The 15,587-nt window shown below is 34.6% G+C and overlaps 1 protein-coding gene and 1 long non-coding RNA gene across 2 annotated transcripts; both read left to right on the forward strand.

Moving 5' to 3' along the window:
• The first annotated feature begins 11,881 nt into the window (after nt 1-11,881).
• On the forward strand, nt 11,882-13,504 carry LOC128018321 (legumain-like). The gene is made up of 4 exons (XM_052603774.1): nt 11,882-11,978; nt 12,104-12,201; nt 12,764-12,845; nt 12,948-13,504. The coding sequence occupies exons 1-4, from the start codon at nt 11,913-11,915 to the stop codon at nt 13,026-13,028; spliced, it is 327 nt and encodes a 108-aa protein (XP_052459734.1). The 5' UTR covers nt 11,882-11,912; the 3' UTR covers nt 13,029-13,504.
• Nucleotides 13,505-14,723: 1,219 nt separating this feature from the next.
• Nucleotides 14,724-15,587, forward strand: LOC128018325 (uncharacterized). Its single transcript, XR_008184817.1, has 3 exons — nt 14,724-14,859; nt 14,967-15,053; nt 15,194-15,587. It is a non-coding gene; the product is annotated as an uncharacterized LOC128018325 (long non-coding RNA).

The following is a 15,587-nucleotide window of genomic DNA, read 5'->3' on the forward strand; positions in this document are numbered from 1 at the left end:
GCGCTGCACAAATGACACAGAGACACATGATCAGAACATCAAATCAAAAAGAACTCTTTCGTTCATGAGAGTACAAAGAGACTAGTAGTGGGTAGCATGTACAGATGAAAAATAATCACATATGTAAATCACATGCCATCTTATAATGTAAATGATTAAAGAGGTCATATATAGAGGTCATGACACAAGTAATAAAATCAAGAATAAAGTATATTTTAAAAATGAGCAAGTTCATAATTACCTTATTTTAACATGAATATAGACTAAGCATATGAAATTGAACAAAAATAATTGCATGGTCGGCATTAAATATGTTGTGTGACTGCATTAGGCCTGCAAAAAATATACAAGTCAAACAGCAATTTTAATATCAGTAAGGATGTGTTAACTGTATCTCATTGTAACATGAATGTCCTTAAAATCAGCTTCTTGAAAACTCTGCAGGGTGACAACCTTATATCTTGAGGTGACAATAACTTTGAAGAGGAAGAGCTGTAACGGAGTGAAAAAGCTGTAGCATATCAGTAGAAGCAATACAAAATAAGCATATGACATTGTGTACAAAAATGAGTAGACATACAGCTTTCAGAAACGTTTAAAAGTAACTAAAATATAAGCATTGAAAACCGAAGTGAAATATTAAGCTATTTTAGCATTTGAGGCTCTAGTAAACTTAGCGAGGGAAAACCCTGTGTCCTTATATTGCCTCAGTCAAGTGTGTCTTCATCTGTGAACATCCGGTCAGGCCATCCTTAAAAATATTCTTGTTTGCCTTAACCCGACCGACCCTGTCAATTTAGGACCGACTCAATTCTTTATTTTAATTTTTTTGCTTTTAGTCCGACCGACTTGCCGATTGTAAATTTGCGTTAAGACCGACCAATTTTTTTTTACTCTTCAAACAACCAATAGAAAAGCAATAAAATAATATGAATTATATATAAGTAAGTATTGTAAATATATAAATTTCCTAGGCCTACTTACAAATGAAGGCAATCTTCCTTAAAGCTGCGTTAGGGAACTTTTGACGCTCTGGCGGTTAATAAACAGAACTGCTTGCGTCTTGCGGAAGAACATCGTAGCCGGAACTACTTCTCTCTGTTTATGTCTATGAAGAATCACAAAGGTACTGGGTTACTCCGCCGCGGTACCCCCGAAGCAATCTAAAATAGTCCGAATATAAACACTTATTATAGGTGCACCCTAGTGATTCAGGACAAGCCAAAAACACGGTTTGGAAAATGGATTCATGGTGTACTCGCTTATTAAATAAATTTTTCTACATTTTGAACACAAACAAAGTTACGGACCGCAGCTCTGATTGGTTATTTTTTACCGGGAGCGATGGAGTTTCTGCAAATGGCAATAGGACCACTGGAAAGAGCCAGAGGAGCTTGATTTGTTCACAGATTATCTGTCTCATATTCTACTGTCAGGACATAATGACAGGTTTAATAAATATGTAAAAAATATTTTTTTACAAAAGTTCCCTACAGCACCTTTAATTAAAAAAAAAAAAACATTGGCATCATCTATGTTTACACTATTGGTTAATGGTTAACGGATGTCACATTATGGCTTGTGCGTTCACTTCATCTCATTCACTGTCAGAGTCAACAGTTCGTGCTTGGTAATGATGGCTGCGGCTGCAGTAAACAAAATGTTCGTGGTCACTGTTCAAAGTTCATACGGGTTCAGGCACCATGATACATCTAAAAAATGCATTAAAACAGTTCGACACCACTTTAACTTGGCACGAAGTTCTGGAAAAACTGTGCCCAGATCTTTTCCCATCCCTTCTCCCATCTAGTCTAAAACCGTGACCGTGTCGACTGTCACTTTATGTTCGAAAATCTATTGCACGAATCGATTGGACCAACCAACACAAGTTTCTAAAACGAAAATAGGAAATTGATTTTAATGACCTTCTCTCGGAGCATGTCCAGGGTTTTTTTTTTTCCTCGATGCGTGCAGCTAATTTTGTTACCATACTCAAAACCGCTGCTCCTTTTCTGGACCTTTGAGAAGAGCTTTACTTATCAGCAAGTCTAGTATAGTTAGGGTTAGGTGTAGGTGTAAGCTTTAGGGATGTGGACAAAAAAGATTCCAATAAAGCATCATCCATTCAATAAATCCATTAATAAATAAAATCATATATACTGAATATGTTGTAGTCATATAAGTGTTTAGTCAACTTGAATTGTGAAGTATTGAGTGATAACTTGCATATTTGAGTGATCTTAAGTTAAATCTATTAAAGTTATTTTACTGAATGACAGAATTTTCATTTTTGGGTGAGCTGTCCCTTAAGCCATCAGGTTTCTTGAGTGCTTTATTCTAACAGATAACACTACTCTGCATCACACAAAAGTAAAGTACAATATGTCACCAGGGCAGTGTATTTCTTACAGAGATAACAACAGGAGCTCTTCCACTGGGAGGCATTATAGTGAGAGGACACAATGTTTTGAGGCCAGTCTCACATTACAGGTCAATGGTTTCATCTTCTCTTCCTTCCCTAAAGGTAGGAACTGGTACTTAGGTGCTACTGATACTTTCTGCTCCACTCTTACATCTTGTTTAGACACTGTTTGCACCTTATCTTCCAGGCTACTACTGACCTTAATGTGTATCAGTCACTCTCTGAGGCAGAAGTCTCAAAACTCATCCTTTCTTATCACTCTACTACTTGCTGATTGATCCTATTCCATCTCCTCTCTGAAAATTCTGTCATCATTTTTTTTTTTCAAAATATCTTCTTGAAACGATTTGTATTGTACAACGTGTGTCTTATACAAAATAAATAAAGGTGGCTTGACTACACAGGGCACTGTAATTTTTAAGTTTTACTTTAACTTACAGGTTGAATGCCAATGAAGGACCGCTTCATTTCTGTGTATGACGTGCACACCATTTTTCCATTTGTGTGGTATGGTGCAGATGGCAGAAAGGGTTTTATAGACAATTTCTGCACAAAGGCCTTTAAATGACAAAAGTACAGAGAAACCACAAGTAAAAAAGAAATATCTACCATCATTTGCACTTAGAGACAGGCTGTTTTCACTCCCTCCAGAAAATTTGTGGCAATATTTGTGGCTAATGTGAGTACATTTTACCACCCTTTACCCTCTAACTGATTTGGACTTGTAAGGAGGAACAAAAGTACACTGTAAATACCGCAATACACTTAATTCACCTCATTTGTCTTTTTTCATTTCATTTTTGGAAGTCATAGGTCTAAGTAAAATTGAAAACTTTATGTATCAATAATTTAAATAGGTTACTTACCTTGAAATATTTCAATTAACAAGCAGAAATTCTATTGTTGCAATTTTTCCTTCACCAAAAAGTCCATTGTCTAAAATATAAGTATAAACACATTTAGTACAACTCATTTAAATGAATCTAGCTTCATAAGAGAAATTGCTGTAATTATAGGGCATTCTAATAGATGCATAACAATATTCAATATGAATAAACCATTAAAACACTTTTACTGTACAATTAATAAGTGCTGGTGCACTAAGACGAATATGGCTTCTGTTTTAGGATGCAAAAATGCAGGTTCACTCAAACAATTCTCGTGGAGTCTGCTGTCTGTCGCATGACTGATGTGTGTGAGCTCAACTCGCTCAAGAAGCTTCATTCACTGGTCCGATCCGATAAATGGTCCGTGCAGCTTTTCTTGCTTACTTCTAATGATTTTGTCAAACTTTCAAAATTCACCAGACATTTTTATTAACTTTAAGTAATGCTTGTCTAAAAAGTTTTGCAGCTAATCTTTTAATGTATTAATGCTGGCGAACAAACAGGATTAGCATTCATTTACAATCGATCTGATTCTCTGGTGGAAACAAATGGACTTAAGGGAATTAAAAGTTTTTTAATGTATGAAAAAATAATTAACATATCAGACACATTACTTAATGTTATAACAGTTATATAAATAATACGATTATATTAACAGTTACTTACCTCATGCAGGCTGCCGCTGATGTCCGTACTGTATTGCTGACTAGACCGTTAAAATTTGAACGGAGTGAAGCGGGAAACATATTTAACCCAACAGTTGGGTTATAACAAAAAAAAAAACATCGACAAAAAAATAATTACCCATCAAATTTTAAGATAACCCAACACATTGACCCAATATGTGTAACCCAATGGTTAGGTTAAAAAAAAAAACAACCCAACATGTTTTACTGTGTACCCACAATCCATTGTGCTTTGGTAAAGGATTTTGTTCAGAACCAGGGGGGCAGAGTTTCATTTTTTTTTTAAGCACCCCTGGGCGCTACCATTGGCTGGCAGACCCCCACCTGCTGATTTTGTAAAAAAAATAGGCTAACGATTGCATCATAACCAGCGACTCTCTGTCGCACAGTACAGAAATTACCGCATGGACAGGAGGAGAAGCTCGCAGGAAATCTTTTACGGTCTATGAGGCTATCGGGGGGACGTGGAGGCATGAAGTCAAGGGAGATAATTAATCCGAATACTTACCAAAATTTGCTCCTGTTCACGCTTGCCTTCTCTGCAAGATTCGGTGGGTGATTTCGATTTCTCTTCGCACAGCGATTAGAAGATTTACAGGTTGCTCACGTGACATCTACGTCATCAAGCTCAGTTTGAGTCTGTGCAGTACGCCCGACCCCCAGGAAGTAAGTGCTTCTAATTGACTTCACTTGTCTCCGCAGAATCCAATGGGGTCGCTTTGTCCATTTCTTTTACTATCTATGTTCAGAACAACAAATATGAATAAAATACTTTAAAAAACTACAAACATGGTTAATGAGCACAACCAAGGGTTAAGTAGATAGGTTTAGATAAAGGGTTTAAGTTAATAATAACCAAAATTTAAATAGGTAAAAATATGTATACATGCTACTTCTCTTCTTTCTAAAATGGTATTAAGTTAAATGAAATTAAATATGGAGAATGTTAACCGTGATAAGCTTATTGACATGCCAGTTTACAATTGACAGTGTGTGTAAATTATGTGACAAAGGGGTTTTGTTAAAGATGCAATTGTATGTTTTGATAGTATGTCCCAAAGCTTGCCTACTCTTCTACTACACACTCAAAAGTGTGTACTTTTCTTCACCAAAAGAGTACATACTTTAAGGGAGTAGTAGGCACATTGGGACGCAGCACTTGTTCATGTTTTTATACAATCTATACTGTACACACGAAAACACAAGGGTATCGATTTCAGATTCATGCAATCTGGCACCCAGTTTAAAAAAAAAAGCAGTTTCAGGCTCCCAAAACACACGATCCATCTAGACTGAACATGATACAATACAAAATGTTTAAATATACATTAACAGGTCTACACCTGACGGGCTCTAAACCAAGAACCGTTTCTTTCAGACATGTTCAACAATCTGAGAACCGATTAACTGATGATACTCAGCATGCTAGCAACAGGCTAACTACATGCTATTCTTGCTAGCAACATGCTAACAACATGTTCATAATGCTAAAAAATGCTGGCAACATGCTAATCATGTTAGAAACATTCTAGCAGGATGTTGACTGTTGCTAACTACATCCTAATCATGCTAAAAACTTGCTAGCAACATGCTAATCATGTTAAAAACATACTAGCAACTTGTTAAATGATTTTATCAATGTGCTACATAATATATATATATATATATATATATATATATATATATATATATATATATATATATATATATATATATATATATATATATGCTTACAATATAAGGATTTACAACTGTTTCAAACTTTCAGGCTAGGCTTTCTAAAGCAAACCTAATTTTTTTCTTGAACTTTTTTTTATCTAGTTTTTCATTTTTCCCTCTTTAATATGTGTCATATTTGTTGTATTTTTTCAAATTGATTCCCCCCTGGGAAAAAAAGACAGAAAATCTGTAGATGAACTTTATTTCATATTATCCACAAACTGTGATATATAAAGATTAATAAATATTTTATGTTCCTTGGCTGAAAATATATAAAATGTTTATGTTTGAATGTTGTCAATTCATCTAGGATCCAATATCTATCCAAATGGTTAAAAATAAATTGTTTTCTTTATGTGAGCTTAACATCAAATTAACAATTTAGATATTTTTGCATGTTGCATTGTGAATGTTATTTACTCTAAGGTATATCTATATTCTAAGTAAAATAATACATTGTTTATTGTTTAAACTGTATTAAGGATCTTTTTGAAGATTTTTACTGTAAAACCTGCAATTATTTTACCTGTGATTAAAAAACCTGTAACCTAAACCTGCTCATGAGATTTCATCACTATTTTTGACAATTGCTAACTAACAGTGGCATGCTCTGGATTTCTAACCCTTTCTGAAGAAACTGAAGTAGCCCACACAAATTACATACATTGTGAAATCTATGTCAAAATCAAAACTTATGGATAAACATCATTACATTTTTTTTATTTTATTTTGTTTTTAACCTTGAACAACACTTCAAGCAAATGTAAGCGAGCAAATGGATGCAGGAAGTCTGTTCCAATCTCGAGGAGCTCTAACACAGAAAGCATATTTCCCAATTTCTCTCTTAACTCTAGGGACAGTAAAGAAGATCTGTTCATTGTGACGAAGGCTATATTGTGAACTGTAAGGCACTAAATATTGCGATAAATAATATGGATATTGAAAGTAAATACATTTAAAAATGAGCTGAAGCCAATGATATTGTCTTCTGGCTGAAGGGGCAAGCCAGGACAGCTGTTCATACATCACACAATGATGTGTCCTATAGGGGCAGCGAAAGACGAATCGGCACAGGCTGTTGCATACCACATCAAGAGAGTATAGACAAGTAGCAGTAGTATTAGCGTATATAATATCTGCATAGTCCAGAATAGGAAGCAACAACTAAAAGACTATTCTTCTCCTAACCTGAAAGTTAAAACAGTCTATAGATTGATATAACGTTTTAAGGCGAAAGCTAAGTTTGTTGTTAAGAGTGTGTACATGAGCTTTGAATGAAAGATCAGTTTCTAGCCAAACACCAATATATTTATAGTTACTTTGGAAAGTAGTCAGTGTGGAAGATTTTTATTGGTCAATATGTAAACTAATCAGGCATAATCAATGTGAATCTAGCCATTTATGTATCAAGTTATTCTACTGTTATAATCATGCATTTGACTGTATGTAGAGGCCTGTCTGAGAATGGAATGTGCAGAGAGTGCAGGGGTACAGTATATGGTGCAGCTGCACACTCTATTTGGACATATGACAAAATATATGATCAGACCTCCTTGGTGCAGACATGACCAAAATACAGCATATAGTAAAGTTGGAGACCCTATTTTGACATAAGACAAAATATATGATTAGGCCTCCTCGTTTCACTTCAAATAAATTGTACATCCTAAAAACAAGCTGGAGACACAGCCATAAAAGGTAAAAGAGTTGATAAACAGAACCATATGTATGAAATATATTGAACATGGGCACGCCTTCAGAAGCACTGTATAAAATAGAGAACCGACACAGGCTCAACAGACTGTTCTGCAGAGCTTTCTCGGTTTTATTTTCTCTTGAAAATAAAATCTTTCTTATGGAAACAAAACCCTGAGATAGTGTGATTCCTCAGATCCATGGAAGACGAAAATACACTACATTAGTTAGGTTACAACGTTACCATCAATTAAAAGTAATCAGTTATGATACAGCGTTACCTATTCATAAAAGTAACGCGTTAGAGTACTCATGCGTTACCAAAAATTAAAAGCAGTTCGCAGCGGCTCACACATGACAGACACAGCCCCCGGCCCCTTTAAATGCACCTAAAAGTCGTGACTCCCGACAATGAATAACGTCAGTCATCCGACTAAATTAACACCGCAGGATAACAATAACAGGAAAGACAGTCAGAAATCGGCTATTCCACATGGCGTTTTATTTATTTATTATCACAGAACATATTATTAATCAAAATTCGCACCTACCCAGCCTGGGTAGCCTAGGCTACTGTATATTATGAGCACCACAAGATAACTCCTGATTTTTCTTTAACTTTAAATAATGCAGTTATCAAAGTACAAGTATGCTTACTTGTAAACACAACCTTAAACAGGCTTGCAGATTTAAAACCATTTAGAAATGATGAACAACCAGCCAGCCAATGATCTAACAGAAATTAACAGCTGCCTGTCAAACAAAAATGATAACAAACCAAATTAAATCCTTCACTGCCACACAGGCAAATGACAAATCGCTTAATAGCCGAACTAATTATTATTAAAGTGTCACTCACAGTCACAAGCCTAAATTCGCTTTAACACAGTCCTCTTACATTTAGCTACTCTTCAAAGTAGTGATTAAAACGTAGCAGATTTTCGAAACTTTTGTCAGTGTGCATTTTACCGTTATGTTCTTTTCTTTTTCGTTGACAAATTGAAAATAATGTGCGTACTTCCATAAACCAAACGCTGTCCTCTCTGCCATCTTGCCGGGAGTTCGAAAAAAAAAAACCACACACACACACACAGGGTCAGCCGCAGGGCACAGACACATTTACACATTTCAGGAAAAAAGTAGTTAGAGTACTCAAACCCGTTACTTTGTAACGCGTTACCCACAACACTGCTTCTGGAAAGGCATAGAGTAAGATTTTGATTTATTCAGAAGAAGTTTATTAAATGACAGCCACTACTGTACAGAATAAAATCATGTTGTAAAGAATAATTTATGTTGGGAATATTTGGTTTGGAGCAATATATAATTGTATCATCTGAATAAAGATGCATGTTGCATCCTGAACAGCAGAGCGGCAAGTCATTGATAAAAATGGAAAATTATTAATAAATTCGACTGACTGCCCCTGAAGGACACACACTGGTGGCGGTGATGAAAATAAGAGTTAAACCAAAGAAGTGATGAACGGGAAAGGCCAATAGAATATAATTTATCCAGGAGCAGATAGTGATCAACTAAATTAAATGCTTTTGTAAGATCTAGAAAGTTGGCACCAGTACACATATTGTTATCAAAACTAGAAAAAATATCATTTGTAAATTTCAAAAGAGCAGTGGTAGTTGAGAAGTGCTTCCTGAAACCTGACTGTCATCGAGAGAGTAAATTGTTATGAGAGAGATAGTTAGATAATTGATCGAAGTTGATGTTCTCAAAAATTTTTACAATACTATTAATTATTGAGATAGGTCTGTAATTGTTCATGTTTTGAGTGTCCCCTCCTTTATACAATGGAATGAATTTGGTACACTTCCATGCCAGAGGCACGTCACAAGTTAAAAATGACAGATTAAAGAGCTCAGCCAATGGAGAGGATAAGACATGTGAAGAGAGTTTGATAAACCTACCCTCAATGCCGTCAGGGCCAGGTCCACTGCTAGAGGATAACTTGCTAATGGCTGAGCTGAGCTAACCTGTCGGAATGTAAAAGAACTATCGCAGGGCTGAGAATTCATAGTCGGTTCAGGGTGAGAGAGCGGTGACTGTACTTGCGGTGTTTGGGAGAAGTGCAAACTACATGCATTTGGAATCACCACTGGATCTTTAGCAATTTCATTATTGATTGTCATGTTACTCGTGGTACTGTTGGACTTACCAAGTAAGGTATTCATTTTTATCAAAAAAAAATTAGGATTACTGAAGTCATTTGACAAGCAATTTCTAATTGGCCTTAGCATTTCTTGTTTGGGTGGTACACGTGTTTCGTAGCCATGTGTATTCCTCCCAATCACTAGGAAGTTTTGTAAGTTTGTGTTTATTCCAATCCATATCCCTCTGCTTAAACAGTCTGATAAGATCCCCATTTACCCAAGGTAGATGATGACCTTTGACCTTAATAATTGTCCAAGGGGCAAGCCTATCAATTACTTGCACAAATTCTGTATAAAAGAAATTCCAGGCAGCTTCCACATCAGGAATAAGACTAAGTCTATTCAAAATTATCCTTCTCACATCATTTATAAATAAACCACTGTTAAATAATGTCATGTCACGGATCATAATATATTTAGGAGAAAGATTGAAAATTAAAATTTTCCAAATGCAATATATGATAGAATGGTCGCTAAAAAAATCCGAGAGAACACCAGATTTTATTATTCTGTTGGGGTGTGTGACTAGTGTCCAGTCAAGTGGAGATTTGCAACTTAGACTGATTCTTGTAGGCTCTTTAATAATTTGTTTAAAATTTGAAGCATTACACATATATTACATTCTGTGAGAGTACAAGGATCAGTCCAATTTAAATTGAAGTCCCCAAACAGCATAATTGCTGATGAGTCACCAAGCGATGATACAGTGTCTAAGATATATATTGCCAATTATTAATTGTTTATTTGCATGAAGAATAACCTTAACAAAGATACCTTCAAAAAGCTCAGGTTTCACTTAAGGAGTAATTAATTGTGATTTCAAATTTGATAAAATGTAAGTGGCGACCCCACCTCCCCTGGATCCTCTATCTAACCTACTGTATATATATATGATGTATTTGTCTAGTTTAACATTGGAGTCATCTGTATTTTCATTTAGCCAGGTTCAGATATTGATATTGTCAGGGATTGGTAAGGGAGGAACTCAAGTGCAGACAGGATTCTCAATACAAAAGGGTTTATTTACAAAAGGGGAAAACAAAACCCACGAGGGGGAAAACAATAGCTAGGGAAAAGACTAAATAACAAAACAAGACTGGGCAGACAAGATAAAGACACTTAACACTAACTATAAACAAACACTCACGGTATTACAAAGACTTCTTCAGGGATGACAATCACAATTGTGGAACAATCTCAGACGAGGAAACAATCACAAATCACAGTCACAAATCTTAGGGTACAAATCTCAATGAACCGACGCAAGACAGAGCACACTAGGAAAGCTAAATAGGGGATGCCCAAAGGCAAGGCCATGTGCTTGTACACAAAACACGGGTCTGTCATGATCCTGCCTCAAGACTAGGAAAAAATCAAGGACACGAGGGCAGAATCATGACAGATATTATATTGGGATTATTATAAACAAGCCGTGACCTTAGTTGATCAATTTTAGGAACTATGATTGTTTAGATGAATTACATGAAGAACTTTACGCATTGTTTACAGTTTAAAAAGCAAATCTCAAGATAGAACCAACTGTCTGATATGTCTGAATTACAGTAATAGTAGTGATTAGGGAAAGGTGAATATACACACACACACACACATATATATATATACATATATATATATATATATATATATATATATATGACAAAAAAAAGACACAAATTCATAATCGCAAGATTCAAAATTTAAATCTTTTTTTTTTTTTTTACAATACCAGATGACACAAGCAAATAAAGGGGAGCAGCTACTTTTTTTTCACTTCAACTGCCATCAATTCAATTATGGGAAATATTGTACAGTAATAAATAGATCCTCCCACCAACACAGATTCTCCACCCATGAGTCTGAAAAGAATGGAAGAAATGCCTATATAAAGACAGACATCATCCGATTAAAAGCACAAGAAATCATCTGGACAACTACAGAGGAACACCTGATACTCATCACAGGTATGATGGCATATGATCCACTCGACTACATCAATAATCTTCATCACTAAACACTTTCTTTAAAGATCATCCAGTTAAACAGAAACTTCAAATAATTCTTAATCAGTTTAATGACAGTTCATTCTGATTTACTTTTCAGCACTTCATGAACTGAAAGCAACTCTTAGAGACTAAATTGAGCTCTTGGCATTTTGTCATAAATGATATATCACCAACTTTTTTGTGTTCTTTTCGGCATTTCAGTTGTATGAGCCATCACATAACTTATTCTAGCAGATTAAAAGCACTGTAACAATATCGATTTAGTTTTAAAATGTTATTATTATTATTATTTTAAATTCCAACAGACTTTGCTTTAAAAAGGCTGAAAAAAAATGTCTGGAAAAAAATGGGTTCTCCTTGTCGCCGGCTCAAAGCACTGGGAAAATTACCAGCACCAGGTTTGTCCTTCTTTTTATCATATTCTTTATTTTCAAGACATTCCTCAAGTTGTGCTGTACCACAGCTTGTATATGATGACAGTAACTGGTGAACATGGAAACAATCTCTTTCATTTGTGTTTTAGGCCAATGTGTGCGGTTTATATCAGATAATTAAGAAACATGGGATTCCTGAAGAGCAGATTGTGGTGATGATGTATGATGACATTGCTTACAATCAAGAGTGAGTCATTTCCTGAAGTTTTTGAGCATCATGTGTTTCATGGTGGATCTCAATCTTCAGGGCTTTACACACAGCTATTTAGTGGAGCTAGAACAACAGTGTAATGGACCCTTTGTCATATTTCCGAGCTTCTCAAAAGGAAAGAAGACTGTAATAGAGTGAAAGACTATACAGTAAATACGATTTTTGCATTCCAGTTTGCCACTCAATATACAGTAGCATTTCCACAAATTTCCAAAAGAGAAAAATTTGAGAGATTGATGACAGAAGTCAGAAGTTTTTCATAACCCCCTCAGCCATATATTAGAATCACCCTCATAACAATGTTAATTAGCTTTTTGTAATTTAATCAAAGTCATATAATACAAACTATAGTGTTAAACTGTAGGCTATATTTATACACTTTAAGTGTAAAGTACAGAAATATAGTATAATAATGTAATAATAATGTAATAAAATAAAAAACTCTCAGACTTCTGGAAACACGTCATCACAGAAAAGCAGTGATAGACTGTGTGGAGCTGATTGCCTTTAATTTGTTCCTTTTCTTCTCTGCCTGCAGAAACCCAACTAATGGAACCGTTGCCAGTGTAGTTGATGACACAGACGTGTACTCAGGAGTTCAGAAAGACTACACTGGAAAGGTAACATTTAGAAAGTTATTGTTTTGATGTTTTTATTCTATTTCTGAGCACAATTAAAGCTAATGACATCAATAATCAATTATGGCAATGATGATCTTAAAGGATGTGACCCCAAAAAACTTCCTGGCTGCTCTTCAAGGGAATGAGAGTACAAACAAAAAAGTCATAAACAGGTTTGTTTGACTGTTTGTTAAGAAATCTTTTCCTGCTATGATTTCCTATATAAATCATTTTTATAAGGGCCAAGCACTGAATGTAAGGAAGCAGCACAATTTGTAACCTTTGTGTTATTGTGTGGCTGTCAAAACACATTTTCTATGAATTAGATGATTGCAACACCTACATAATGCAATCACATTATAAATAATTTTGAAATGAAGATGTTGGAAACTGCTTTGCTTACAAATATCACTGATAATATGATGTACAGCTAAATAATTGCAATGCATCTGCTGCTTCTATGCTTGGCCTCGTAATCACTGCTTGCAGCTAATATGTGACCTTGGAAACTGAGATTTATACATCATCTACAAGCTGAACAAATATGTTTTCTATTGATGTACGGTTTGTTAGGATTGGACAATATTTGGTTCGAGATACAACTTTAAAATCTGGAATCTGATGGTGCAAAAAAATCTAGATATTGAGAAAATCGCTTTAAAGTGGTCCAAACTAAATCCATAGCAAAGCTATGGTTTGGTTTTAATATATTTATTGTAGGAAATTAAAAAATATCATCATGGAAGATAATCTTTATTTAATATCCTAAATATTTTGGCATAAAAGACCATTTTAAATTTTTACTCATACCCATAGGCCTACATGTTTTTTTTTGGGGGGGGGGGGGGGGCTATTGCTACTAATATACCCCAGTGACTTAAGACTGGTTTTGTGGTCCAGGGTCACACATACTGTATGAATTTGCGTAGATAATATGAAGAACCATTATTATTTTCATTTAATGCAGTGGAAAAAATGACAACATATTCATCTACATGTCCGGTCTGGGAAATGAAGGCACATTTGAATTTCCTGAGGAGTCAGTAAGTATAAAAAGAGTTATTTGTGCATATTGAAGTACTATTTAACTGAACTTGCAATAAATAAATAAATAAATAAATAGAATAAAAATATATGTATTATTATTATTATTATTATTATTATTATTATTATTATAGTAGTGGTAAAAAGACAAAATTTTGCAGTGTAGCTATGGATACACAATAAATGCAACTAAAAACTTTGTTTATAAGTGATAATCTTTTAAAACACTATTTACCATGTAGTTGTGAATTTTAGAAAACATTTCAGAGGATAAAATTATTAATTAAATATTGTGCATGTAAATAAATGAATTAAGACACATGACTTTCTGTTTAACCTGACATCCTAATGAATTCAAGACCATTAATTCAGTATTTTTATTACAGCTTCATCACAGTGATCTCGTTGATGCAATTAACTGCATGCATCATGAAAAAAAATTCTCAAAGGTATGTATTCAATTAATGTTTTATTTTTACATATATTCCATATATACAGAGACGGTGAGAGAGATGGATTTTGTTTACTAATATACTGAACTTTAACATCATTTGCATCACTTAACAAATCCCAATCTTTCATCTGAAAGGAAATTCAAACCATATTAATCTTCTCGACAGTAATTTTAAATATCTCTAACTGTTTCCTCAATGCACCTATTCGCTTTGCAACAATGTTTGAAAATCTTGGCTGTGATGTAGATGGTAAGGAGAAACAAACTAACAGCCATGCCTTATTGTAATCAGAGTTGGGCTCACACTAGATTTTATTTGAAAGAATTGTGCCCATAATCCATTTTCCAAAAATAATTTAATAAAACGTTTCTGATCTGCTCTGAATCTATCACGCAGCCTATGCAATTACTGGATCTGATAAATATATCCAGAGCACTCCCAGTGATTACGATGCCATCAGGAAAATCTACCGCTCTGATAAATTCTCATCTGCTTGTTTGAAATTTTCTAATAAGGTAAACGACTTTTAACTGCATATGGCATTAATAGTTTAACATTCTGATTTAATAATAGCCACAAAGCAGATAATGAAAAATGTGTGTATTTGACTTTATATTCACAGCATGACAACGAAACATTCAAAGAGTTGATAGCTGATTACATTAAACACCATAAAAATCGTCCCTGCCCCTTCCAGTCTGGGAACCTGGTATTTAAAAATGTTAAACTTTACACATTATTTTATTATTTTAATATAAGAGGACATGAACACATATATAACTCTATTCACAAGGTCCATGAATGTTGTTCTTTTTCTAAACTCTTTTGTTGATTTTTTTCTTTCTTTAGGAAATCCATCACTGTCACCTCAGTGAGTTTCTGTAAAAATGAACACCCTCCAAGCCGATCGAACAGCATTCGGGAAAACATCTTTCTGAGGGGGCAAGAAAATGACATGAGTATTGAAGAGTAATCAGATACTCTTCCCCCAATATAAATAAATTTATCCCTGAACCTATAGTTATGTTAACCAATGAATAGGTAGTCTCACATCTAATGTTACAATTAAAGTAATGTTACCAAGTGAATGATAAAAAATCAAATACATGAGGACTGCACCTTCTGATTTGCTTAATTTTCACTAATAAACAAGTGAATGAAATCAAGCATGCAATCTGCTTAATCTTTTAATAGAACACAAAGAACAGAAACATCCAAACAGAAATGATTTACTGAGGCAGGA

Source organism: Carassius gibelio, chromosome A8 (assembly GCF_023724105.1).
Source record: "Carassius gibelio isolate Cgi1373 ecotype wild population from Czech Republic chromosome A8, carGib1.2-hapl.c, whole genome shotgun sequence".
NCBI classification, from domain to species: domain Eukaryota; kingdom Metazoa; phylum Chordata; class Actinopteri; order Cypriniformes; family Cyprinidae; genus Carassius; species Carassius gibelio.

What these genes read in the sequence shown, in the direction of transcription:
- LOC128018321 (XM_052603774.1), top strand. Translation starts at nt 11,913, where the DNA reads ATGTCTGGAAAAAAATGGGTTCTCCTTGTCGCCGGCTCAAAGCACTGG. An exon ending in GACATTGCTTACAATCAAGA is followed by an intron (nt 12,202 to 12,763) that starts GTGAGTCATTTC and finishes CTCTGCCTGCAG; the next exon opens with AAACCCAACTAATGGAACCG. An exon ending in AGAAAGACTACACTGGAAAG is followed by an intron (nt 12,846 to 12,947) that starts GTAACATTTAGA and finishes ATGATCTTAAAG; the next exon opens with GATGTGACCCCAAAAAACTT.